This window comes from Lepidochelys kempii, chromosome 2, assembly GCF_965140265.1.
Source record: "Lepidochelys kempii isolate rLepKem1 chromosome 2, rLepKem1.hap2, whole genome shotgun sequence".
Classification (NCBI taxonomy): domain Eukaryota; kingdom Metazoa; phylum Chordata; order Testudines; family Cheloniidae; genus Lepidochelys; species Lepidochelys kempii.
The window spans coordinates 14,981,403-15,008,229 of record NC_133257.1 but is presented as its reverse complement, the minus strand read 5'-3'; the positions used below and the strand labels follow the sequence as shown (position 1 = coordinate 15,008,229).

General features: G+C 42.0%; 1 protein-coding gene across 4 annotated transcripts in view; it reads right to left on the bottom strand.

The window, feature by feature from the left end:
* The window catches only part of ZFAT (zinc finger and AT-hook domain containing), a 140,637-nt gene that overhangs the window by 60,396 nt on the left and 53,414 nt on the right, over positions 1 to 26,827 (bottom strand). For all 4 annotated transcript variants that reach the window (XR_012157074.1, XM_073330062.1, XM_073330060.1 and 1 more), the window contains exons 5-8: positions 17,635 to 17,788; positions 15,337 to 16,796; positions 13,742 to 13,974; positions 443 to 530 (exon numbers count right to left, since the gene is read on the bottom strand). Coding sequence is in view for 3 of the 4 variants with exons in the window: in XM_073330062.1 (XP_073186163.1) it covers positions 443 to 530; positions 13,742 to 13,974; positions 15,337 to 16,796; positions 17,635 to 17,788 (1,935 nt within the window). In the remaining variant the exon portion in view is untranslated. The remainder of the gene's footprint in view (positions 1 to 442; positions 531 to 13,741; positions 13,975 to 15,336; positions 16,797 to 17,634; positions 17,789 to 26,827) is intronic.

Genomic DNA, 26,827 nt, shown 5'->3' with positions numbered 1-26,827 from the left:
GAATTGTCAAAGCGTATCACCATGAAAAGCTAGATTTTTATTTAACAGACAAGAAGGGCTGGATCCTGCAAGGTGGTGAGCACTCAGAACCCAATCCAACAGTGGCATTTAAGCACACAAATGGTTTAATTTACTTTGATGGGACAATTCAGATGCTTAAGTGCTATGCTGAATCAGGGACAAAGGACTCAGCATGTTGCAGTGTAAAGTCCATAAATATCACATAACATGCCCTTTTACTGTGTCCCCACTCCACAAACTAGTGTATTGTATGTTTACAATCCAATCCCTAAAGATCTGAAAACTCTACTGAAGTTCTAACTGAACTAATTTAGAATAAGATGTAATTTTTTTACACAGAGCAATCGTGTTATATTGCTTACTCCAGGACAGTCTTCCTCTGTTGTACTAGATATAGAAATGTTATTGTGGTGTGTCTTACCAGGGTGATTTGTCTTGATATGTGATTTTATAAGTCGATCTTCAGAAAACGACTTCTCACACACAGGACAGGAATAACTCTTTTTGTCCTTAAAGAAAAGGAAGAGATTACATTAGGAGTTCACTGGGCTGATTACTACACTCATTACACATTGAATCATATATGGCTCCCAACAAAGTTACAACCAAAATGCTCAGATGTGAATCTCACTGAGCATTATGAAAAGCTAATGCCGTTATTATAATGAAATATAATGAAGGGGTAATATAAAAGTATTTTAAAAACCCTATGTCGTTAATCCTGGGATGATTTAGTGCTTTGATTTGTAGCACATGGGGAAAATGTTAAATAAATTAAAGCATTATGATCTACCTAGCTCTTTACAGAATTGGGAGGTGAAATATTACTGTACAAGTCACAAATCAGAAGGAAAGATGAAGGGTTTGATGTGAGGAGGAGTATTCAATTTTTTCATCATTTGATCAAGCCATCCTTTCTACCACAGTTCCGTGGGACTTTGCTAGAACATAAGGTGATTATGGCAGATTTCATTAGAAAACCAGGGTCTATGGTTTCTAAATGCCAGATAAATATTCAGCACTAAATACAAATACATGATTATTATTGAACTGTTTCAAATTTTAAAAAATTGTCAGAGTTTCATAAGTGTTACTTATAAAAACATTATTGATGCTATAGGTCAAATGGAATTAGGAAGAGTGCTAGCAAGATCTATGTTGTCTTTTACATAAGTAACATTATTATTATTTTTTATTACTGTAACACTAGACACCCCAACTAAGACTGGGACCCTTTTGTGCTAGGTATTGCATAAACACACAGTAAGAGATTGTTCTTGCCCATGTTCCAGGGGACATAAACAAATGCTTAAGTGCTTTAATAAATCAGGGTACATATCATGAGTTTATCTTCACTAATAAAAACATACACCATTATAAACAAATTGTTGGACAACCCTTAGCTGTCAATAGTTGCATAGCATTTTTCATCTGTGAGGTGGAGAGGAATTTTGGAAGGGATCTTAGCTGCACTTTATCCCCATGGAACGCTCTATAAAGTGGATCCGCAAGCAGAGCTGGAAACTCGCTAACCCTTCTTGCTGAAGTGATGGTCACCAGGAAAGCAGGTTTGAGAAAGAATAAAAATAGTAAAATGAGCAGTCCTTTGTGGGTTCCAAGAGAGATGCCAGTCATGATGGAGGTGACTCTCGAACTGGTGGGTAAGCATGGATCAGGCCTTTGATTGTGGGGAGTGAAAATAGCGTGAAGCCTGGAAAGATAACATACCAACACTGCACACAGAACTAACACTTAATTGAACAGACGGTCTTCCTGTTAGCTTCAAATGAAGAAACTAGTCCAGGATATGAAGGATAAGGCCTGCTAAGTATACAAGATGGAGAATCTTTCCTATTTCACCCTAGAAAGGAGTCTGGTGGATGATTTCCTCCTTTCTTTTGGAATGTCTTGAATGCCAGACTTAGTTGACTGAACCTGAAAAGCCTTCTCCAGGGATAGGGGCATTAGACAGCCTTCCTACCTTCGTGAGTTCAGGCAATGCCCATGCTGAACAGGCATCCTCTTTTCTTTTTCTTCAACTTAAGAAAAGCTAATTAACTGACAATCGAAGAAAACCACAAATATTCCCCAAATGGCAAAAGAAAGCATTAAGGATACTGCATACAATCTGAGCATGCTGTACCTCTGGTAGTTAGAAACTAAAGGTGGCTGGCAACACTCACACTTTTACATCATCAAAAGCTTCCATAAGAGGAAAAGGAGGGAGGAGTGAATGGCCCCAGTGGACAATGTTCACTAGAAGATGTTGGAGACTTGCAGCGAAGGTGACGTGATTTCACAAATGGAGAATATGCAGAGGCACCTCAAAGAACTATTAATTTGAGGGTTGGAGATGAGAGCAAGAGGGAGTGACATAGCCCCATTAGACCCCAATCTGCCACAAATGACTTTGCAACACCAGACTTCACATGATCTAAAATGATAGACATTAGTATGTTAACTTTTAATACAAATATTAGTGTGGAATTGTACCTTTCCAAATGCTGGATTCCTTTTCAGCAGTGTTTTTCAAACTGGGGGTTCCAATCCAAAAGGAGGACTATCGTAGAGGAATCATGAGAGCGGTGGCTTCTGGCCAGGTGCCCAGCTATGAAAGCAGTACCACCGCCAGCAGCAGTGCAGAAGTAAAGATGGGGTGGTATGGGGGGAGGGAGGGGATTCTCACTTTTTGAGGGGGGTTGTAATAGCCTGAAACATTTTCAAGGGGGGGGTCCCAGCAAAAAAAGTTTGAGAACCCCCTGCTTTTCAGTGTTTGTATTTAGAGTTTTTAAAACATATGCAATGCTAAGATTATTCTGATCTAGTGGTTGTTCAGTGGCCTATATTAAATGAATTGGTGGATCTCAATTTATTCCTGAATCTCACCACAATATCCTATCAGACATAATGTTTAAACAAAAAAATAAAATATATATATTAATTAACAGCATAGGGCTGTTGAGCTTTTTTTCCGGTTCATTGTACTGTTAAGTATTTTCAGAGGTGTCTGGAGCATTTAGATAGACTTCTAAAATAAGCCTAAATAAATTGAAAAACTCATCAGGAATTACTTTCAAAGAAATGTTATATTCATAACAGAAAGAAATAATAAAGATATTAAAGTTAAGTGGGAAAACATACCCACTAATATCAGCGCACAAATGGTTGTACTCATATCTGTTTTTCCAGGTCTGAGGAACATATGAGTCCAAAATTATCAAAACTGGTTGCCTAAAGTTAGGCACGTAAATAAGTACTCTGATTTATAAGAGGTGTTGGGCACCCGCAGCTCCCATTAAATTTAGGTATCTAAATTTAGGCCCCAAGTTTGAAAATGGCGGCCACGGCACATTTCACTCTTGTTTTGCTTTGTGTCACAAAGGGAACATTCTTCTGATGTAGTTTTTGGTAGGTAAATACTGTATTAAATTGAGTTATATGAACTCATATAGATATTTCTGGGCCTATAAACACAGAGGTGTTTGTACAGAACATACAGAGACACATATACTTTACACAAGTTTACAAATACACACCTATATATCTGACAGAGAATCTTATTTTCAAATGACCAGTAAATACATGCAGAGCTTCAGTACCAACAAGATTATTTTTCAGGATGACTGATTTTAACATCAAAGCCTTTCAAAAAAGATGTAGTCAAAATCTATTTCCTTGGGCAGTTAGAAAGTCATCTTTACTAAGTTCTATAATATATGCTCTTCAAAAACCGTGTTCTTTGTAGTCTCACACAGAGATTGCACTTCTCAGAACACAGTGCCTTCAAAGTACGGCTTGTCAACCTCCATAATCCTATGGAGTGCATCCAGCTGAAGCTGAACCTTTCAGAGTCTTTCGTCCACAGAGTTTCACAGGGTTGCATCATCTAGTTCTGAGTCTAAGAATATTCCTGTCATTCTCCTTCTGAGAGCTTGTTACAGCACTAGTCCTTCAGAGTAACCCCATCACTCTCAGAGCCAGCCCTTAAGAATTCCTCTGTTACAAAATCAAGCATTTCAGAGCCTACCCAGGTCACAAATGCAGGGTCCCAAAGAGGGTCCCCATCACAGCTCTTGCTCTTCTGAGTGCCCTTGTCATGGATGATGACAAAGCTGATAAAAGGACTTGGATGGAGGCTGTAATAAAGCCCCTACCATATTCACAACATCTGATTTTTTTCCCCCTTTTGTAAGAATAGAAGTAATTTATCCTATGCCTTATCAGTATACCTGCCTTTTAAATGCCTTTGAAGATTTTCTGAAGGACACAAAAAGGCGACGTGTTCTGAGAGATAGCTCTACCTTTGTTCTAGATTGGCAGCACAATCCAGCCAGCTACTTCAATTTCAAAATTACAACAGTTCCTGAGACTTAGACCAGGTCTACACTAAAAAAATAGGTCAACCCAGCTACATTGCTTAGGGGTGTGAAAAATCCACACCCCTGAATGACCTAGTTAAACTGACCTAACCCCAGTGTTGACAGCACTAGGTTGACAGAAGAATTCTATGTCTGCCTCTGTCACAGATTTCCCATATAATGCTAGGCAAGTTACTGTAACCAAAATTTTCACATCTAGCTATTAATTGTGTCCCCCTCACTTTCTGGAAGGACCCATTAACTGGATATTTACTTGTTTTTAAAGGTATGTGAGAGTGAGTGTTCCCCTTAGGCAGCAATGCCTGCAGATGTTCAATGCAATTAGAAATTGTGCTTTATTCAGAACGAGTTTTACTAAACATATTCATCTCAAGGAATTAATAAGAACTGGTATTTTTACCCTTGTAAAAAAATACTGATATTTGTAAAATACTGTATTAAACCAATTAGATATAAAGATGCATATGTCACGTGAGTACTAGTAATGGTCTTATTACAAATTCTGCACCTTGTCAATAAGAAAAATCCTATATTCCTTAGATGCTCATCAAATATTTCTTATGTAATTTAAAACCCTAGCTCATGATATTGAAATACACTTTGAACTCATGCTTGGTATACAAATAGGAACAACCTTATGTAGAAAATATTGTTCAGTGTATAGTAAAGAATTCAAGTAAAAGTATGAATCTTGGCAAACTGGCATGAACAAAGAAAACCTGCTTTCTGCTAATGCTGGCACTTGAAAAAGATCGCCAGCACTGATCTACACTACTTGGGTGCACACGCACAGTTGGTGTCAAATCTGAATCCTCGAGGAGGCAGATATCACTGGAACTTTCAAGAATTGTCAATATAAACCTGCACACTTGTTGCTAGCAACAACCACCATCTAACAAGGTGGATCTGAGGAGGGCACGACTGTTCTGAAGTAGGCCTCTCCTGAAGCTGTCAAATCAAGAGACGAACGTTGTACAAATGTCTGAAGTTAACTGAAGGTAGCAGCCTTGTGGGTCTCATACATGGAAACCTCTCTCTCACATGCCACAGAAGCTGCTTTAGCCCTGATGAAAGGTATTTTTCTAGTACCAATCCTCCACCTCAGGAGAAGAAATCACGTTTTACCAACAAGCAGGTCATCCTTCTAGACTCCTTATCTCAACATCCTTTTCCTCTCTGATCTCTCCTTAGCTGCAGGAACTACAAAAAAAAATCAGTTACCAGGCAAGTAAAAGAAATACATTTGAAGCCTTGAGATGTTACCTGGTAGATAATGGCAGCCTGGCTAGATGCAGCAGGTGCCACCACAAGGGAATGAACAAGAGAAGTTGCTTACTTTATATAGTAACTAGAGTTCTTCAAGATGTGTGGTCCCTATCTGTATTCCACTGTGGGAGCATGTGCACTCCACGTGTTTGAGACCAGAAGACTTTTGCTAGCAGTGTCTGTTGGTTTGTGCCTGAGCCCTTCCTCTCCTCACACTCTGAACCGAAGATATCAGGGGCGGTGCAGACTGACCACCTTGCCAGTTCCTTCTCTACTGTGTATAATATGCAAGGCTCTGAAGCAGAGGGGAAGAGGGCTGGTCATGGAATACAGGTAGGTGGGTAGGAACCACACATCTCGAAGAACTCCAGCTACTGTACAAGGTAAAAAGAAAAGGAGTACTTGTGGCACCTTAGAGACTAACCAATTTATTTGAGCATGAGCTTTCGTGAGCTACAGCTCACTTCATCGGATGCATACCATGGAATGCATCCGATGAAGTGAGCTGTAGCTCACGAAAGCTCATGCTCAAATAAATTGGTTAGTCTCTAAGGTGCCACAAGTACTCCTTTTCTTTTTGCGAATACAGACTAACATGGCTGTTACTCTGAAACCTGTACAAGGTAAGTAACTTCTCCTTCTTCACATGATGATCCTTATTGTATTCCTCTGTGGGTGACTGTGAAGCAGTATTAATTGCAGAGGAGGATGCACAGACCTCTATGGTATCAATACCTGGAGGACTGATGTGGTGAAAGATGTGTCAGCTGCAGAAGCTTGCACCAGGGTGTAATGTCATGCGAAGGTATGGATAGAACCCCATTTTGCTGCTTTACAGATGTCAGTAACAGAACATCTTGAAGGAAGGCTATCGAAGAGGCCTTGGCGGATGGTTGTCTGTTAACTCATAACACAGCAGAATGAAGCCTGGAATCCACTTTGAAGGTCTCTGGGAAGAGACTGCTTCCCCTCTCATCCATTCAGCAAAGGATATAAACAGTCTAGGCAATTTCCTAAAAGATTTTGTTCTTTGTAGGTAGAATGCCAAAGCTTGAGGGACATCTAGAGCAGTGGTTCTCAAAGCTGGTCCGCCGCTTGTTCAGGGAAAGCCCCTGGCGGGCCAGAGCAGTTGGTTTACCTACCGCATCCGCATGTTCAGCAGATTGTGGCACCCACTGGCCGTAGTTCGCTGCTCCAGGCCAATGGGGGCTGTGGGAAGCGGTGCGGACCAAGGGATGTGCTGGCAGCCCTTCCCGCAGGCCCCATTGACTTGGAGCGGTGAACCGCGGCCAGTGGGAGCCGCGATCGGCCGAACCTGCGGATGCAGCAGGTAAACAAACTGCTCTGGCCCGCCAGGGGCTTTCCCTGAACAAGCAGCGGACTGGCTTTGAGAACCACTGATCTAGAGAATGAAGTCTCCTATTCTCACTGGTGCAGTTTTGGGAAGAACACAGGTAAGTGAATTGTTTGATTTAGATGGAAATCTGAGATTTCTTTAAAAAGAAAAGGAGTACTTGTGGCACCTTAGAGACTAACACATTTATTTGAGGATAAGCTTTTGTGAGCTACAGCTCACTTCATCGGACGCATGCAGTGGAAAATACAGTGGGGAGATTTTATATACACAGAGAACATGAAACAATGGGTGTTACCATACACACTGTAACCAGAGTGATCAGGTAAGGTGAGCTATTACACGCAGGAAAGTGGAAGGGGTGGGGGGAGGAAACCTTTTGTAGTGATAATCAAGGTGGGCCATTTCCAGCAGTTGACAAGAACATGTGAGGAACAGCAGGGGGGGAAATAAACATGGGGAAATAGTTTTACTTTGTGTAATGACACATCCACTCCCAGTCTGTATTCAAGCCTAAGTTAATTGTATCCAGTTTGCAAATTAATTCCAATTCAGCCGTCTCTCGTTTGAGTCTATTTTTGAAGTTTTTTTGTTGAAGAATTGCCACTTTTAGGTCTGAAATTGAGTGACCAAGGAGGTTGAAGTGTTCTTCCACACAAAGATGGACTACAAGCCGTTAGGAACAGTATCCCCAATAATGTCACAGCAAACCTGGTGGCTGAAGTTTGTGACTTTGTCCTCACCCATAACTATTTCACATTTGGGGACAATGTATACCTTCAAATCAGCGGCACTGCTATGGGTATCCGCATGGCCCCACAGTATGCCAACATCTTTATGGCTGACTTAGAACAATGCTTCCTCAGCTCTCGTCCCCTAATGCCCCTACTCTACTTGTGCTACATTGATGACATCTTCATCATCTGGACCCATGGAAAAGAAGCCCTTGAGGAATTCCACCATGATTTCAACAATTTCCATCCCACCATCAACCTCAGCCTGGACCAGTCCACACAAGACATCCGCTTTCTGGACACTACGGTGCTAATAAACGATGGTCACATAAACACCACCCTATCCCGGAAACCTACTGACCGCTGTACTTACCTACATGCCTCCTGCTTTCATCCAGACCACACCACACGATCCATTGTCTACAGCCAAGCTCTACGATACAACCGCATTTGCTCCAATTCCTCAGAGAGAAACACCTACAAGATCTCTATCAAGCGTTCTTACAACTACAATACCCACCTGCTGAAGTGAAGAAACAGATTGACAGAGCCAGAAGAGTACCCAGAAGTCACCTACTATAGGACAGGCCTAACAAAGAAAATAACAGAACGCCACTAGCCGTCACCTTCAGCCCCCAACTAAAACCCCTCCAACGCATTATTAAGGATCTCCAACCTATCCTGAAGGATGACCCAACACTCTCACAAATCTTGGGAGACAGGCCATCCTTGCCTACAGACAGCCCCCCAATCTGAAACAAATACTCACCAGCAACCACATACCACACAACAGAACCACTAACCCAGGAACCTATCCTTGCAACAAAGCCCGTTGCCAACTGTGCCCACATATCTATTCAGGGGACACCATCACAGGGCCTAATAACATCAGCCACACTATCAGAGGCTCGTTCACCTGCACATCCACCAATGTGATCTATGCCATCATGTGCCAGCAATGCCCCTCTGCTATGTACATTGGTCAAACTGGACAGTCTCTACGTAAAAGAATAAATGGACACAAATCAGATGTCAAGAATTATAAAATTCATAAACCAGTCGGAGAACACTTCAATCTCTCTGGTCACACGATTACAGACATGAAAGTTGCGATATTACAACAAAAAATCTTCAAATCCAGACTCCAGCGAGAGACTGCTGAATTGGAATTCATTTGCAAATTGGATACAATTAACTTAGGCTTGAATAGAGACTGGGAGTGGCTAAGTCATTATGCAAGGTAACCTATTTCCCCTTGTTTTTTCCTAACCCCCCTCCTCAGACGTTCTTGTTAAATCCTGGATTTGTGCTGGAAATGGCCCAGTTTGATTATCAGACACATTGTAAGGAGAGTGATCACTTTAGATAAGCTATTACCAGCAGGAGAGTGGGGTGGGGGAGGTATTTTTTCATGCTTTGTGTGTATTAAAAGATTTTCTACACTTTCCACAGTATGCATCTGATGAAAGTGAGCTGTAGCTCATGAAAGCTTATGCTCAAATAAATTGGTTAGTCTCTAAGGTGCCACAAGTACTCCTTTTCTTTTTGCGAATACAGACTAACACTGCTGTTACTCTGAATCCTAATAAGCAGGCATCCATGATTAAGGTCTTCTCGGCTGGGGTGGGGAATGAAGGGAATCACACACACACACTTGCTCCCCACCAAGTCAGAGAAGCTCAAACTCTGGGGGGAAGCAAGACTAGTTTGTCCACACTGTCTGCTCAGCAAGTAAACCACCTGAAGCCAAGCCGGCAGGCAATGAAGATGAAGTTTCACAAAGGATGTCACATATCTACAGGAAGAGATGTAACCTAGAAGGATGAGACATGAATGGACTGATATCTGTGGGCTCAGTTGGAGTTAAGTGACACATTCCTTTATTGGCTGGAACCTGTCCTGAGGAAAAAAATGCATGTTGTCCCAATAAACTCTGTGGGAGCTAAAATGGACTTTTTTGTATTTAGAGAGACAAGGTGGATGAGGTAATATATTTTATTAGACTAACTTCTGTTGGTGGACTGGAAGGGACAAGCTTTCGAGCTTCACAGAGTTCTTCCTCCAGTCTGTAGAAGGTAACCAGTGTGTCACAGCTAAATACAAGGCAGGACTGATTGTTAAGTACAAGGAATTAACACATGTTGTAGGGGACCACTTAAAATGAAATGGGCAATTAACACCTTTACAGTCATAGGACAAAGGAGGGTTAGCAGTAGCAGGGTGTTTTAAAATTGTTGTAATGAGCCATAAAACCAGTCTCTCTGTTCAGAGCTTGGTTTTGGTGTCTAGCCGAGTTATGAAGTTTAATTCACAGGCACATCTGGATAGATTACAACTCGGCAGCCCTCAAAGGTCGTGTCAGAAGTTTCTTATGTGGAGGTGAGGGCTGGAAGGAGGAAGAGGGGGAATGTTAGGTTTGCTACATTGTACAGTAGGCTGTTTTCTTGGTGGTTCATATCCCCTTTGGTTAAAATGTTTGAGGTGTTGGTCTCCATCTATAGGGCTGAGGCCTGTGGTACTTACTTTTTGGTGCTGAAGTGGAGACTCCCAGTGGACCAAGGGTTGCCCTTGAGTTTTTCAGTGAATCTAATGAGTTATGTGTCTTTTCACAGAAGAGGTTGTCTCCCTCACAGGATTAATCTTCAACTGTAACTTGTACCTTCCCAGGGAACCCAGAGGATAGGAGCCATAAAGCCCTCCATATGACTATAGCTGTCACCATCGAGCAGAAGGCCATATCCACCACATCGACTGAGGCCTGCCGAGTGAGATATCACTGCAGTCATTGAAGAAGTTCTGTCACAAACTAAGGATGGTAGAAAGGAAGTGGAGAGGAAGCCAATCCATCCTGTCCCTTATACCTTCGATTTGGAGCACAAAGAGGAAAAGGGCCCAGGCATGGAACAATGGATGCTGCTCTTAGGATATAAATATTCAGACCTGTCTGTAAAGACCTATACTCTAAGAATTTAGGTGTATTCTTATCACTTGGGTAGTTATAGAAGTATACAAGAAAGAATCAAAATCACTGTCTGCCGGTGTAAGGGCCTTCTCTTACCGTGACAGTCTGAGGCCCTGTGCTTAGGCTAAGGCCTTTGGCTAAGCAGCAGAGGCAACCATAAGTTGGGAAGCGAACGATCACAGCCTCACATCCCAAACTAGTCACATGGAAATAAGATGCTATTGGGCTGTTAGGAATACAATCCTATCCTGATAATGCCTATCGCCTCCAGAGAAAGGGAAGTGCCTAGAAGATGTAAAAGGAAACTTAGTTTGATAGCATCCTGTCTGGCAAGAACTCACTTATCAATAGCTGGGATGTGAAATCCTCATTTCTGCATTTGTTCTATCACTGTAGTCCCCATTTCCCCATTGTTTGTCTGTATAATCTCTGTCTGGTTCTGTGATTGTTTCTGTGTGCTGTATAATTAATTTTGCTGGGTGTAAACTAATTAAGGCGGTGGGAAATAATTGGTTACATAATCATGTTACAATATGTTAGGATTGGTTAGTTAAATTTCAGTAAAATGATTGGTTAAGGTATAGCTAAGCAGAATTCAAGTTTTACTATATAGTCTGTAGTCAATCAGGAAGTGGGTGGGTGGGGAAATGGGGTTGGGGAAATTGGAATCATGTTTTGCTAAGGGCAGGAATGGGAACAGGGACACAGGTGTAAGGCTCTGTAGTGTCAGAGCTGGGAAGGGGGACGCTAAGGAAGGAAACTGGAATCATGCTTGCTGGAAGTTGACCCAATAAACATCGAATTGTTTGCACCTTTGGACTTCGGGTATTGTTGCTCTCTGTTCATGTGAGAAGGACCAGGAAAGTAAGTGGGTGAAGGAATAAACCCCCTAACAGCTGCCTGTAAAAATCTTCTAATCTCATTAGCAGAGCGCATGCACACCATCAGGGGAATACACCGAGGGACCAACACTTGAAGAACCATCTTATATGGGTGTCATATAAGAACAGAGGTTAGACAGATAAGATACTTCTTGCTGACCTCTGCCTCTGTTCCCAAAACGTATCTAATCAGCTTCAGAAGATTCATAGAAAAAGCTAGCTGCCCTTCCTCTGCTATTCTAAAATATCAAGTAAGTAAAGGGACGTCTCACGTACTTTTGAATAACTCTGTACTTGGAGCTTCTTCCATTCTGGTGGTCAAGTTTAAAGCTTCTGAAATCCTTCAGGAAAAGGATATGAAGCACCCATAGCCTCATCAGAGGAGGAAGAAGCAGCCAACTGATTCAAAGAATCCTCTTCAACTTAATCCTTATCTTTTTATTTTCCCTAGGACAGATGTGAAGTACCGGAGATTCAAGTCTCCCGGAAACAGAAGGATGTTAACAGACTGATTCAGTTGGGGAGGGGAAAAAAAAACTACTCAAGGTCCCTCTGGGGAATTTTTCATTGAAACAGCAAATTCAATTATGTGTTAGTTACACAGGCCAGCAAGACTATACTCCATATAAGAGACCCATCATAGAACCCATCAGGAAGAATATGAAGCCAAAGGAGGAATAACCACATGACCTGCAGGACAAAGGCACTTTCTGAATGCCTCAGCCTTTTAAAAAGAAGCTGCAAGCAACAAGTATACTGTATAGGAGATTTGAAGGCCTAAGGACTCCCTGGAATGGGCCTACAATTCCATCCCATTGGCAACATGGCAAAGCTCTCAGGCTTTAAGCCTCAGAACCAAAGTAGCTTCTAAATGCCTGATATCAAATGGAGACATGATCAGGAATGGATCCTGACTACAGTCTAAAAAAGATAAAACTGGAGAGAAGACAATGCTAGATTAAGCTCTCTTTGGCTACTCAGCAGCACTGGAGCTGTAAACCCAACCAACTCTGAGGAAGGTGATAAGGTAACCAAAAGGGAATCAGACAATATAAAAGTATCCCCTGACAAGAAAGAATCTCTAAGTGCCAATTCCCATGACAATGAAATTCCCTCCTATACCAATCTACACCTCATGCAAGCTTCATCGCTAATTTCTTATGGGGCTATAGGTGAAGGTGAGGGGAACAGTCACATCTCCGCTTCCTTCTTCTTTGATGCAGAGGAGGAAGTAGTCTGTGTCAAACTCAATTCTTGGAATCTGAAGACTTTTTGGAGCCAGACTTCAACCTTCACACAAATGACATTCCAGGCTCTGAAATGCCAGGTCCTTATGAAGCAGGTGCCTGAAATGCCTTTGCAAGCAAGAGAACTCTAAGCTTCAATACCCACTTCTCACAAATATGGGAACTTCTCATGGGATCCACCATGCTCAATGGCATATTCATACCCAATGAAGCCAAAGAATAGGGCTGACAAGCCTGCACTGAATTGGACATAGATGTGCCATAAGTGATAAGAACTATGTAAATCAATAAGATATAGATCCTGGAAACTTCACAATTGTGTGGTGTCTTTCTAAATGCTAATAACAATAAAAATACACTATGGGACCATTAGGATTACAATCCCTTTTACAGTTTCATGTCTGATGTTTGGCACCACAAGGGAGTTGCATTCTGCCCTAATAACTACGGCTTACTAGAAGGTTCCATCTCAACAAACCGGGTACCTGTAGAATCCAAGAGTGGGTATCTACACTGACTCTTCAAAGGGAACAAGAAACTAACATTTTAAAAAGTTTTCTAAAGTTACTAAAAATTTCAAAAAGAAACTCCATGACCACAACTGAAGGAACCCAAACTTGGAGGTAGCATATTCCAGAAGACTGACTGCTGACTGCCAAACCAGTCTCAATGGCATTACCCTGAATTATATCAGTATTTATTTAATACATGCATCATTTCTCAAGCATAAATAATATTTTACAAATGTGGGTCCAGATACAGGTATCGTATTATTATTATAGCCAATTGCACTTGAAATAAACTATCCACGTCATGTAATATTGTCACTTGATTTTGAAAATTATGGTGATGACATAAAACTTAGATTAAAAAAAATACTATTTCATTTGTACTTACCAGCTCGGTGTGAACTTTAAGATGTGCCTGGAGCTTGTATTTATCTGGAGTGGAGTAGTCACAGTCTTTGGTGGGACATTTCAGCAAAATGTTACTGTGCTTCTGAATGACATGACGCTTAAGGCAGTTTTTGGTGATGGAGGAATAATTGCACTGGGAACAGTAATACAAATGCTCTCGAGTGTGAGTACGAACATGCATGTCATAATGCACCTGGTACCAAAACAACTTGCCTAAAAATAAGATTAAACAATCAAACATGAAAACAAGTTTTTTTTCTGAAGAATTTTTTTAAATTGATATTATAAAGAATTCAAATACATATTTAATTTCAATTCAAACCACAACATCTGAATCCTTTCCTTCTGTGTTTAGTGAAAGGTTAGCTGTCAAAATTATCTTAATACACCTCACTGATGCAAATATATTTAGAAACAACAATTGTGGCACCTCCTTAATTGACATGTACTAAAGAAAGAGATCTTAACAAGGGACCCCTTCATGGAGGATATCATAACAAATGTATTCCTAATGAGGAAGTTCTTTAAAAGGTGTGCCCCTAATTAAAACATGAAAATGCAGGAATTCGTAGTAAATATGGTTTAGCTGAACCAACCATAAGTCAGGAGGCCTTGTTGACACTTGCCCCTCTGTTCCAAACTGTTCTAAAATAAGGACTCCAGGAAAAAAAGTGATTAGAAAATCTTTGAACATGCCTGTACAAATATGCTGACTTTAAAGAATAACTCTACATTTAATTACTGAATGTCTTCAAACTTGAATTCCTTTCCCTTCTCAGCGATGAACACTATAACAAGACAAGTTCAGAGTTTCTTACTTTCTCCATTTTTGAATTATGCAAGCACAAAACTTTCCGTCAGAACATCGGTGACAAGTGTATGCTACTCCCCACTTTTGTAACTTTCACCAAAACAACAATAACTTTGGTCTCAAACTAAGTATTGAAAATTTCCACCCCAAAGGAATTTATTTGAGAAAGTTATGTCAAAGGGAAACCACATCAGTAATTTAACATTACATTATTTGCTATCAGAAGAAGTCATCAGACATGTCTGGTGTATATATACACATCTCTACATACTGCAGAAACATGAAAGGCTGAATTCTCCACTATGGTCCATACAGAGCTTGAGCACTATGGAGAGCATGGGCTGATGGTGAGCTGATTGCAACTCCTTGGTTCTGCTCTGCCTGGCCCCAGCAAAAGTTAAAGCAGCAAGGGGCACGGGAAAGGAAGAGAAAACAGCAGCTTTAACTTACGTTGCAAGCATACCATCCCAGACGGATGTTACCCCAGCAGAGAATCAGGCATATCAGAACCTCACTTTGCCAGGCCTTCTCCATTTTCCAAGGTTTCCTTGGTAGATTTAAGTTCATTTTGCACTGTTTATGCAGCACAAAATATTTTCAGAGGACCAGAACCCAGCCCAGAACCTTTGTACTTAAGTCAGAAATTACTATTGCTACAAATGAAGAGATGGACAAATGCACCAAACTATAAACCAGAATGCAATGAAAAAAGTATGGCTATGTGACTTATTTGAACTAACTCACAGTATTCCACTGCTCCTTACCACAGTATTCACATTCCAAGTCTCCATACACCTTCCTGATCTTCTCACACAAGTCTGTGTTCATTTGTCTCTTTTGTAAACTGTCCAATATCTGCATAAAGGCAACAGCTCCACTTCGATTATCAGAAGTCATATTATGAGAGTCCAGCTGTGGACTGATGACTGAATCTGATGCTGTAGCAGGGTTTGTGGACTCATCTGTGTTTTGATTTGGTGACTTGCTAGTTTCTAATTCATTAAGACAAAAGGGTTGAACTTTCTCTTTGGAAGCTGAAAGGTTCTCTATGTCTATATTTTTCTGACTTATATTAGAGCTTTTGCCTCCAGACAACAGCGGAATTTCCTCACCCTGCATATTCACTGAACTATCACGACTGACTTTCTGCACATTTTCATGAGAAGCCTTTAGCTCATTGGAAGCACAGGTATCATTTTTCAATAAGAAACAATCTGAAGCCAGGTCTGATTGAGGGTCTGGTGCTGCTAGGTCTGTTGATGGTTGATGTGGTGTTTCTGGTACATTCTCCACCGGCAAGTTTTCAAATTCTAAAGAAGGGGCAGTCTCAATCTTCAGAAGACTACCAGGCAGATCATTATGGCTTCCATCTATGGTATTTGATTCACCTTTACAAGTAGATTGCTTTGGTACGCTAAGAGCATTAGCACCTAGGGGAGTGAACTCATCTGCACTCTGTGATAACTGTTCTCCAAGTGCTTCCTGCTGGATATCACCTCCTGGTTCCAGAAGGCAGAAACTTTGATTGATAGAACTGTTAAAAACAGAAGTTTCTTGTAAATGTCCATGCAGTTCTTTGATATGTGCACGAAGCCTTACAGAACTGACAAATTTCTTCGAACACACAGAACAAACATACACAAATGGATGTTTTCGGACATGAAGTTCGAGTGCTTGATACTTTGTGGCTCCATGGCCGCAAAGTTCACAAGCAAAGGGCCTTTCATCACCGTGGACTAGCATGTGTCGGTCTCGATCCAGTTCATTTTTGAATTTACGTTCGCAAATATGGCAGTCATAGAGCAGTTGTCTCTTGCCTTCTCGGGTCATCAAGCGGAGCTCATCAAATACATCTTTCACTTTTTTGTCTTGCAAGTCATGTGTTTCCTTGATATGTTTAATTAGATTTTTGACATCTGAGTATTTCTTTTTGCAGAAGCGGCAATGCTGCTTAATTTTCTTGTGGACTCTCTCAATATGGACTTTGAGATGGCCTTTGCTGAGACAGGTGAATGCACAGTAATCACAACTAAACTTCTCTCCTGTGTGTTTCCTCATGTGGACATTGAGGTTGGCTTTTATAGCACTGGCATAGCTGCAGTATGAACATTTGTAAGGCTTTTCGTTTGTGTGAATCCTCAAATGAGCCTGAAGAGAGTGTTTAAATTTGAACACCTTGTTGCAGTATTCACATGTAAAAATTTTTAGCTGAGTAGGACCTAACCTAGAAAGAAGCCAAACAACCAGAATATAGTTATCTTTAGAATTCTGATATATAGTTGCAAAATATGCCAAAGCAGCCTTGTTGTGTATTATGGACTAAGGGCATATAAAAATCTTCATTTTATGGATGGGGGAGAAACTAATTTTTTAATTAGTGGATATGCCTCTCACACTCCACCTGCTCTCCCCTCCCCCCCCCACGACTCAGACAAACTAACTGTCATATGTTGCACATCTAATTTTTTTTTAAACCCTTGTATCTATTTTTTTTTAAATTCAGGACTAACCCATTCTAAAGTTTACGTTTCCAACCTTATTGTGCTGAACTATTGCTATTAGACAAATTAAGGGGGAAAATGCTGTAAACATATTTGCAGAAACTCAGTTAAATTTTACAGTCTCAGCACTTGTGGAAATATGACATTCGGGAGACTCAGTTTTGGTAGCAGTAATAGTTAACTTCATTGAACTTGTAGCTCTTCAATTTATAACGACAAGATTGGTTCTCTTGAGAGAAAGCTAACATCTGCCTCACAAAGTTGCTGAAGGATAAGATATTAAACCATTCAAGGATAATGAAAGAAAGGGGTAAATTCCAATAGACAAAGGTGCTATTTTAGGTTATGATGATTGTCTACCTATTTTTAACTTTTTATACTGTTGTAACTCTTAATATTTGACAGACTCTAATGGTCTAGCTACTCTGACTCACCTGATGTATAATCTGTTTCTGCCTGCTGAAATAAGGGAAACAAATGGAGGAATTTCCATTTACATGATGCTGGATAAGGAAACATTTCACTCCCAAGTTTAACATGAACCCAAGTACTTTAAAATACCTGCTTGATTTCATTGGCTGCTCATATGGAGTTTGTTGAATGGCATATTCTTGATACCCTCTTCGTTGAGCTGTGTCTGGTACTGCTGTCTCAGGATTTGTTGCTGATTCAGTTTCTGGGGGAGCAGCCTCAACTGGAACAATTTTTGTAGCTCCTAAAATTAAAATAAAACATAAAATAAAACATAATAATGCTTATGAAAATAGTGATATTAAAATGCAGTTGCCCTGTGACTATTATGCTATTCTACTTTGGTTTGTTCTACTTATTTGCATGTAATAGTAGAAAGACTTACAGTAAAACATTGCAGATCTTTGTTGTATTGTAGGTGGGCATAAGTGATGCCAGTTAAGGTTGCCTGACACTTCCATTATAAGATCCTGTTTTCAATTGCTTAGATCTTTGCTAGACTTTAACCATTTGAACTGAAATTTTACATGACAGGGTATCTGCCTCAGGTTGAAGTTTTTGGGAGAATTTCAGACAAAATGATTCAGCCATTTCCAAGAACGAGGCTAGAGAAAAAACAACTTTTACCAGTATTAAAAAACAAAAATAAAAAACAAACAAACATCTTTTTAAAGAAAAAAAAAGCTCTAGACCCCTCCTGCTTTTAACGCAATTAAAATGTGGGGCTGAAGGAGGAAAAGTGGTTTTTTTTTTGTTTTTTTGTTTTTGTCAGAGATGTACCTTTGGGCAAAAATCAGCCCAAATTTGGCCAAGTTGTAAACCTTTTTAAAGATCATATTTTGCACATGCTCAGTGGAGACTGAGTTTAGCAGCTGAGACCTCTGAATATCCCATACTTGCTGAACATGCTCCAGCCTCTTACAGATCCAATATCTGATCAGATTGCATATACCCCACCCCCACAGTGCAACTGAGAATGCTCCAGCTCAATGCTACAGAAGCAAAGCTGGACTTTCCCTGTAATAACTTCTCAAATGGGGTAGGGTTGGGCACTGAAACTATGAGCAGGGAGCCTGTGTCTCCAGTGCTCTGGTGCCAGCAGAGGGATAACAGTCAGCAAGGAGGCGGGGAAATAAAAATAATATTAAAAATAAATAAAATGCAGAGGGGACAAAAGCTGGACCAGGAATGAGGGAAAGAATAGAAAGAGGAGCCTCGGACTGGCTGCGCAAGTTGACCAGGATTGGAAGCTGGAGCGGGAAACGATCACATTCTGTTTTAACTCATTCAGTGCACTGGATGGACCTGCTCTGTGAATGAATCAGGATTGCACAGTAAAGGAGGCAGTTGTCTGTATGCAACACATTTGTTGCAGAAGTTGGAAGCTGTGCAGTGAATGAGGTGGGGGATTGCATGAAGACAATCTCTTTGCCTCAGCTCCCCATCTGTAAATTGGGACAATACCACCTCCTCACTTCACAGGGGCATTGGGAAGACAAAAAAAGTGTTTGTGAAGAACTCAGAAACAATAGTGATGAGGACCACAGAAAAGCCCATGAGCAATCTAATAATTCTGTCTTTAGTGGGTTTGAATAGTGGGCAGTAAATAAAGCATGGAGACATACAATGCACAATAAGGAGAAAACAAATATTGAATAGTTGCTTATTCGGTGAGTCCTGTCCATTCCATGCACTGAATAAGGTAGTGGTCCTATGAAAAAAAGTAGAATATGATCATATAATTAAAGACTGTATCATAATGCATATGCAAAAGAGGGACAAATTAAGGTTACCTGTTCAACCTTAAGTCTGACATTTCCTAACTTTTGAGTGCTTGACTTTGCAAACTTAATATCCTTTTAACATATATTTTGTGTGTGTGTGTGTGTGTGTGTGTGTAACCTTAGACCTAAAACAGCTTAGCTGAAATAAGTTACTTCAAGCACAGTTGGCTGCATTAAGTCTCAAAGTTTTTTTGTTTGTTTATGTCAGCATTTGATCACATTTCGGTTTACAGCATTAGAAACTAAGAAAGATCTAACTGGGAAAGACGACAGAAGCTTGTTTCTTTTTGTGGCAAAAGAAAGAACATAGATGAAATGAAATATGAATATACTTTGGAAATAATAGAATAGAGCACAGAGAACAAAATTAAAAGGTAAAGTCACATAGGACAGTTTAGATAAAGTAAGAACGATTTTTTTTGTAAACCTAGACTCCCACTATGTTATATGAGAGAGAGAGAGAGAGAGAGAGAGAGAAACAAAATGATGCATATGAACTATTCCTTTCATCATGAAGGAACAAAATTAAGGTAATTATCTTCCCACCGATCAATTTAAAGAAATTATCCTTTACAAAAAATAAGCAATACTTAAAAAAAAAAAAAAAGGGGGGGGGGGGGGACGGACTTAGTTGAAAAATAAACTAAAAAGCCCAAGATTAAACCTTAGATACTCTATGAGTGAAGGAAAGCTAGTCTGTAGGCAAATAACTAGGGCTGGTCAAAAATTTTCCATCAAAAAATGTTTTTTAATGGAGGGAGGGTTTGGGTTTTTTTGTTTGGTTTTGGGTTTTTTGCAGTGTTTGCTTTCCACAGGAAAAATTTTGACTTTTAACTGAAAAAACAAACTTCCAAAAATATAAATTTTGATTTCAAATACCACCACACCAATTCCTAGGAGTATGAAATCAAGATCCTTATGCCCATACTTAGAGCCCTGCGCGGATACAGAATTTGGATGAGGATATCTGCAGATATAAAGTAGTGTGGCAAATTGCCAACTTACTATGATGGGTCTCGCGCTTTCTCTTCTTGGGTGGGGGTTCAGGGCACCATTTCTTGGCCTGAACTGGGGTACTAACTGCCCCACTAGTGTCCTAGAGGAGGGGAGTGGAGATGGAGGGACCTGGGCCCGCCCTCTACTCCGGGTCCCAGCCCAGGGGCCCTAGGGATAGCAGTAAACCACTAGAACTAGCGGTTCCTTCTCCTGGGCTACTTCCCTCTCCTGCCCTTCAGCTTGTGGGGCTTCCTGCCCTCTCCCTCTGCACAAACCAGGTGTCCCTTTACGTAGGGTCTTGGTCTTCTTAGCCCACCACAGCACTTCTTCAAACTCTCCTCTGCTTCCCTCCAAACTGCTCTCTGTTCCAGCACCAATCCACTCTGCTTCAACTCCTCTTCTCTGATAGAAGCAGGGGGGGTTTATCATGTGACTGGCTTCAAGTGCTTTAATTAATTTATAGCAAACTTTCTTCCCTCTACAGGGAATAAGGCTCCCTTCTAACACTCTCCTGCTGCCCTCTGGCCATGCTGTATCACAGTAGATATCCGCAGATTTGCAGGCTCTACCCATAGTCTCTTCTATGGGCCAGGTTTCCCAGCAAGACTACATGTTCCATGATGTATTGTGGCCAGAAACTCTCCTATGATGCACTGAGGTTGCTCACGAAGAGGTGAGATGGTAGTGCATCATGAGAGAAGTAGTTTAGCCAGGGAGCCCAGAAAATAACAAAAATTTCTGATCAGCTCTACAACTAATACCTGCAATGCACACCACATTTAGAGAATAGTACACTCAAAGGCCCTGATCAGAATAGGGGCCCCATTGTGCCAGATAGTATATGTTCCCAGTAGACACAGTCCTTGGACAGTTAGTAGGCTATCTGTATCTCGGACTCCCTCTTGATCTCAAGTGCAACCCACTCAGGTCTCAGGCCTGGGAGGAATTATATGATTCTCCCACTCTCAGACCTGGGTTTGAGCTGACATCCCCTGGTACTAACCATGATTATCTCAGCAGGTCTGACTTGGACTCAGACCCTGCAGTTCTGTTGCCTGGGAAGCAGTGACCAATGGTTAATACAGTGGCTAAATAGCCTTCTTTAAGCAAAGTACTACTTATTTAGAACCAAAGAGAAAACATATCTTACTATCCCCAACTGTGACAACTTGGGGAATCAATCTATATGTAACCAACCTATGAATTTGAGTTGATTTTCTTAAATTGCTGCTTCACTGAATGCCTCAGTATATGAAGAATCCACCATCTGCTATCAGAGCTGTGCCACACATCTCCCAGACCATTCATTCTTCTTACTTTATCTTGATGGTTGCCCAATTGAAATGGTAGCACGTTAGCACAATGGGTTGGTTGAAGCTAGGAGAACCATTTCCCATCCCCCACCCCCAATTTCTCTGTAGAGGGCTGGGGTTTGAAGCAGTAGTATTTCCCCAGAAGGAGGAACAAAAAGATGAGCTCTTTAAAACAGAGACTGGGTCAGTTAGCGGGAGAGAGGAAAATTAGGGCAAGGGAGAGGTACAAGAGGCATGCTTTTGTAGCAGAGGGGATTTCTGACTGCAGGACCAGCAAAGGTCAAAGGAAGCTGGCTGGGTGGGGGCGGGGGAGAGAAGAGACATACATCCATGATGCAGAGAAGAACCATTAGCTGCAGGAGGAGGATCCTCGACACCCTAAAGTAGCCTAACCTAAGCCCAGAGAATGCTCCAGAATAGTGAAGAAACTGAGGCAGGGAATGGTGTATAGGTGTGTCTTAATGTGAAGAAGATCATCACAGCTCCTCAGGGCATAGGGCAGCTGGACTGCCAGGTTCCATTTTCTTGAAGGGGTAACAAATAGAGAGCTTGTGCCCAGAGAGTGTGCCAGAGAGGCCTAAAATGAGACAATGCTGAAGCCTACTCATTCAGCAAGCTTAACGTGCATAGGGCTCATTGCGGTGGGACCTAAACACAGCAGCCTGGTTAGCGTCCAGTAGAGGGAGCTTTGCCAGGACTGTGATATCAAGGCTTACCATTAGAGCCTTACAAATCTGCGGATATATGCTTTCTATCCATGGATGCGGACATCTGTGGACCATGTTTGAGGATAGATGCGGATCCAAATTTTGTATCTGTGCAGGGTTCTTCTTACCATTACCATTCCCTGGATCTGGGAAAGACCCAACTTCCCCAGACTCCTGCTCCAGAGCGTCTCTCTGTCGGCTTGTCTCCCTGGAGAGCCCCTGGGAACTGATCCCCCTTCCTCTTTTGAGAGGGCTTTATAACGGTTTAGTGTTCTTATGATCTCTAGGCTCCAGCCACTTCATGTTGGAACCTGGCAGTATGTCACTGTCCTGTTATTTCCCCCCAGCATTTGTTGGGAGGTTTGTTTATTTATAGCTGTCATGTTGCTTTTCTGCTTGTTTTTTTCTGACAGCCGTCTATTGAGCTAGATCAATAAATTCATATAGAAAAGTCTATAACCAGCTATACAAGAACTTCACCACATTGACCAGGTCACATACAGTGTTCATAAAATGATTTCAAGTATCAGAGGGTAGCCATGCTAGACTGTATTCACAAAAACAACAAGGAGTCTGGTGGCACCTTAAAGACTAACAGATTTATTTGAGCATAAGCTTTCGGGGGTAAAAACTCCACTTCTTCAGACTCCTTGTCATAAAATGATTGTATCTCAGTACTCTTTTAGATTATTATATAGCAGCTCCATGTTTGCCACAGTCCCAAAAACCTTACGATCAAAGAAGAAAAGCAGTATATGAAGGAAAGTAGAATGACAGACAACCAACATATTTTATATATGTTTACCATTTAAGAAAAAAATTGGCATTACATAAATGAAATTTCAACATTCCTGTCTCTCAGTTGAACCATCACATATTGGCTGATTTCTTGCATTTACTGAGCAGATGCTGGTTAACTGCACTAATCAGTATAGTATCTTGATTCCAAATACAGGAAGTTTAATTTTCATTGTAAGCCTAGTAGGGCTATATTCTCTGCTTCAACCTCAGAAAAGATTTTAGATTCTTAGATTTTATCCCTTCTTCTTGCCAGCAAGTATCACAAGGTCTATTGAAAAAAGTCTAACACTAAATAGCAAGTGTGTGGACTGGTCTCTAAGAGAGACAAGATCTGAGTTCATCTTGATCTTCTGTGGTAGAAAATTCCACAGGCATCCTTCACCTAAAATGACTCAGCTATGGCTCCAACATGTTTTGTAATTTCAAACAGACTGCTGAGGTTGGTCCCTGTTTCCTTTGCCTGGGTGGGTGTGAAGGATTGGTATTGTATGGTTATGTAGCAAACCTCTAAACAAGTGGCTGTGGCCTTTCCTGATTTGGGATTTTTTTGTCTTGTGGCTTCTCAAACCAATTGCAACGGGGATCAAGTAGGGAATAAAAGGTGTGAATTTGTTATCTTTTTACTTTATAGATAGTTTCTGTGGGATATCATATTCTTGGTTCTAGACAGATTCTCTCTGCTGGGATATGCTGTTACTAATATTGTAATTCCTGACATGGTATTTATCTACTATAGCCAATTTCTTGTGTACTACATTACCTTTTCGTTTGGCTAGCAGTTCTTGTTTTCAATGGTGAAGGAGACTTTTGGATAGTCTGTGGTAGTCCAATAAGTTGCCAAGCATGAAAGCTTCCTTCCCTGTTTAGACAGCTTTCCTGTGACCTGTAAGTCAGACAGTCCCTTGTGCTGAAGGTGCTTTCTACCATCAGACTAGCAGGGATAAACTATGATGTCAGTTTCAGGGCCAGATTACTAAAAAGAAACCAAACCAACCCATGGGTGTGGAAGATGGAAACAGTCAGGCCTGGTCTACAGTACATGGTTATTTCAGAATTAGCCGAGTTAACCTTGAAATAAAACTGATACCGTCCACACGACCAAACCAGTTTTCTCGATTTAAAGGGCTCTTTACTATGAATTCTGTACTCCACCTCGGCAAGTGGAGTAGTGCTAAAATCAAGATTGCAGTTCCAGGTTACAGGTACTGTGGACACAATTCGATGACATTGTCCTCCAGGAGCTATCCCAGAATGCTTCCTTGTGACTGCTCTGGACAACACTCTGAACTCTGATGCACTAGCCAAGTAGGCAGTAAAAGCCCCGGGAACTTTTGAATTTCCTGTTTGGTCACTACAGCACAGTCCACCATCACAGGCGACCATGCAGAGTCCACTATCTCAAGAGACCACGCAGTCCAAGATTTGCAGATGAGCTCCAGCATGGTCCTAACAGGAGGTACTGGATCTCATTGCGTGTTGGGGAGACGAATCTGTTATGGCAGAACTACGTTCCAAAAAAAAGGAACACAAATACATACGCTAAAGTCTCCAGGGCCATGATGGAAAGACGCTACTCCAGGGACACAGAACAGTGTCGTACAAAAATCAAGGAGCTCAGGAAAGCATACCAAAAAGCCAGGGAGGTGAACAGGCGCTCTGGGTCACAGCCCCATACATGCCACTTCTACCATGAGCTGCATGCAATTATGAGGGGTGACGACACCACTACCCCACCACTGTCCATGGACACCTACAAGGGCGGAGTAGCATGGAGCGAGGAAGATGAATTTTTGGAGGACAAAGAGGACAGTGCACAGGCAGCAAGTGGGGAATCTGTTTTCCCCCCAGCCAGGAACTATTCTTAATGCTGGAGCCAATAGCCTCCCCCTACTCCCAAAGCATGCTCCTGGACCATGACCCTGGAGAAGGCACTTCTAGTGAGTGAGAGCTTGATCGGAGCCATACGGTGGAGGTGGGGAGAAACCCAGCCATGCTGGGCTGTTCACGTTTAGTTTAAAGGGCTCATCCCTTCTCAGAACCTCATCGGAGCCACACTGGGCTGTTCGCGTTTATTTTAAAGGGCTCATCCCTGCTCACAACTCTCACACTGTACCCTGGCCAGTCATGAAACTGGCTTTCAAAGCTTCTCTGATGTGCAGTGTGCCCTGCTGCGCTCTTCTAATCGCCCTGTTGTCTGGCTGTGCGAAACTGGCAAGTTGCCTCAACCTCCCACAGATATTGTGGAGCACACAACAAGCAGCAATTACAATTTGAATACTGGTTGTGCTGAGATCTAACCGAGTCAGTAAACTACACCAGCGCGCTTTCAAACGTCCAAACACACATTCTACCACCATTCTGCACTTGCTCAGCCTATAGTTGAACTGCTCCTTAGTACCGTCCAGGATGCCTGTGTACGGCTTCATGAGCCATGGCATTAAGGGGTAGGCTTGGTCCCCGAGGATAACTATAGGCATTTCAACATCCCCAACAACAATTTTCTGGTCTGTGAAGTAAGTTCCTTTCTGCAGCTGTTCAAACAGACCAGAGTTCCTGAAGATGTGAGTATCAAGCATCTTTCCCAGCCATCCCATGTTGATATCGGTGAAAGTCCCTTGTGATCCACCAGTGCTTGCAGCACCACGGAAAAGTACCCCTTGTGGTTTATGTACTAGCCGCCCCGGTGTTCCAGGGCCAAGATAGGGATATACGTTCTGTCTATCACCCCGCCGCAGTTAGGGAATCCCAGCACATTGAAGTCATCCACAATGGTCTGCACATTTCCCAAAGTCACTAGTTGATAGCAGCTGGTCAATGATTGTGTTGGCTACTTGCAGCACAGCAGCCCCCACAGTAGATTTCCCCACTCCACACTATTTCCCGACTGACCGGTAGCTGTCGGGTGTTGCAAGCTTTCACAGGGCAATGGCCACTTGCTTCTCAACTGTGAGAGCTGCTCTCATTTTGGTGTCTTTGCACTTCAAGGCAGGGGACAGCAAGTCACAAAGTTCCATGAAAGTGGCCCTACGCATACGAAAGTTTCTCAGTCACTGGGAATCATCCCATACCTGCAACACGATGCGGTCCCACCAGTCTGTGCCTGTTTCCTGGGCCCAGAATCAGTGTTCCACAGCACGAACCTGGCCCAACAGCACCATGATCTCTCAATCGCCATATGCCATGCCATCTGTGTCCATGTCCTCATCACTAAAGTAATGGCGCTGTTGTCGATTCCTGCCCGGTTTTGCAGGTACTGCACATTCTTCTGGATAATGTGCGAGGTATTTACAATGGTCAAAGCTGCAGCGGAGATCTGATCGGGCTCCATGGCTATGGCGCCTGCACGAGTAATCCTGAAAAAAGGGCGTGAAACATAGGAGAGCAGAGTGGCAGAGGAAGCTGTGCTGTTTGGCTCACAGTAGCCGAACAAAGGCTGAAAACGTTTGTCTTCTGTGGCTTTCACAGAGGCGGGTGCCCAGGACAGACAACATGGAGAAGCTCGGAAGCGTGGCAATAGCGGGAGAGCAGAGTTGGCGCCGGAAGCTGTGCTGTTCGGTTCACGGTAGCCGAACAATGGCGGAAAAGGGTTGTCTTCTGTGCCTTTCACGGAGGTGGGAGCCCAGGACAGACAACATGGAGAAGCTCGGAAGTGTGGCAATAGCGGGAGAGCAGAGTGGGCGGC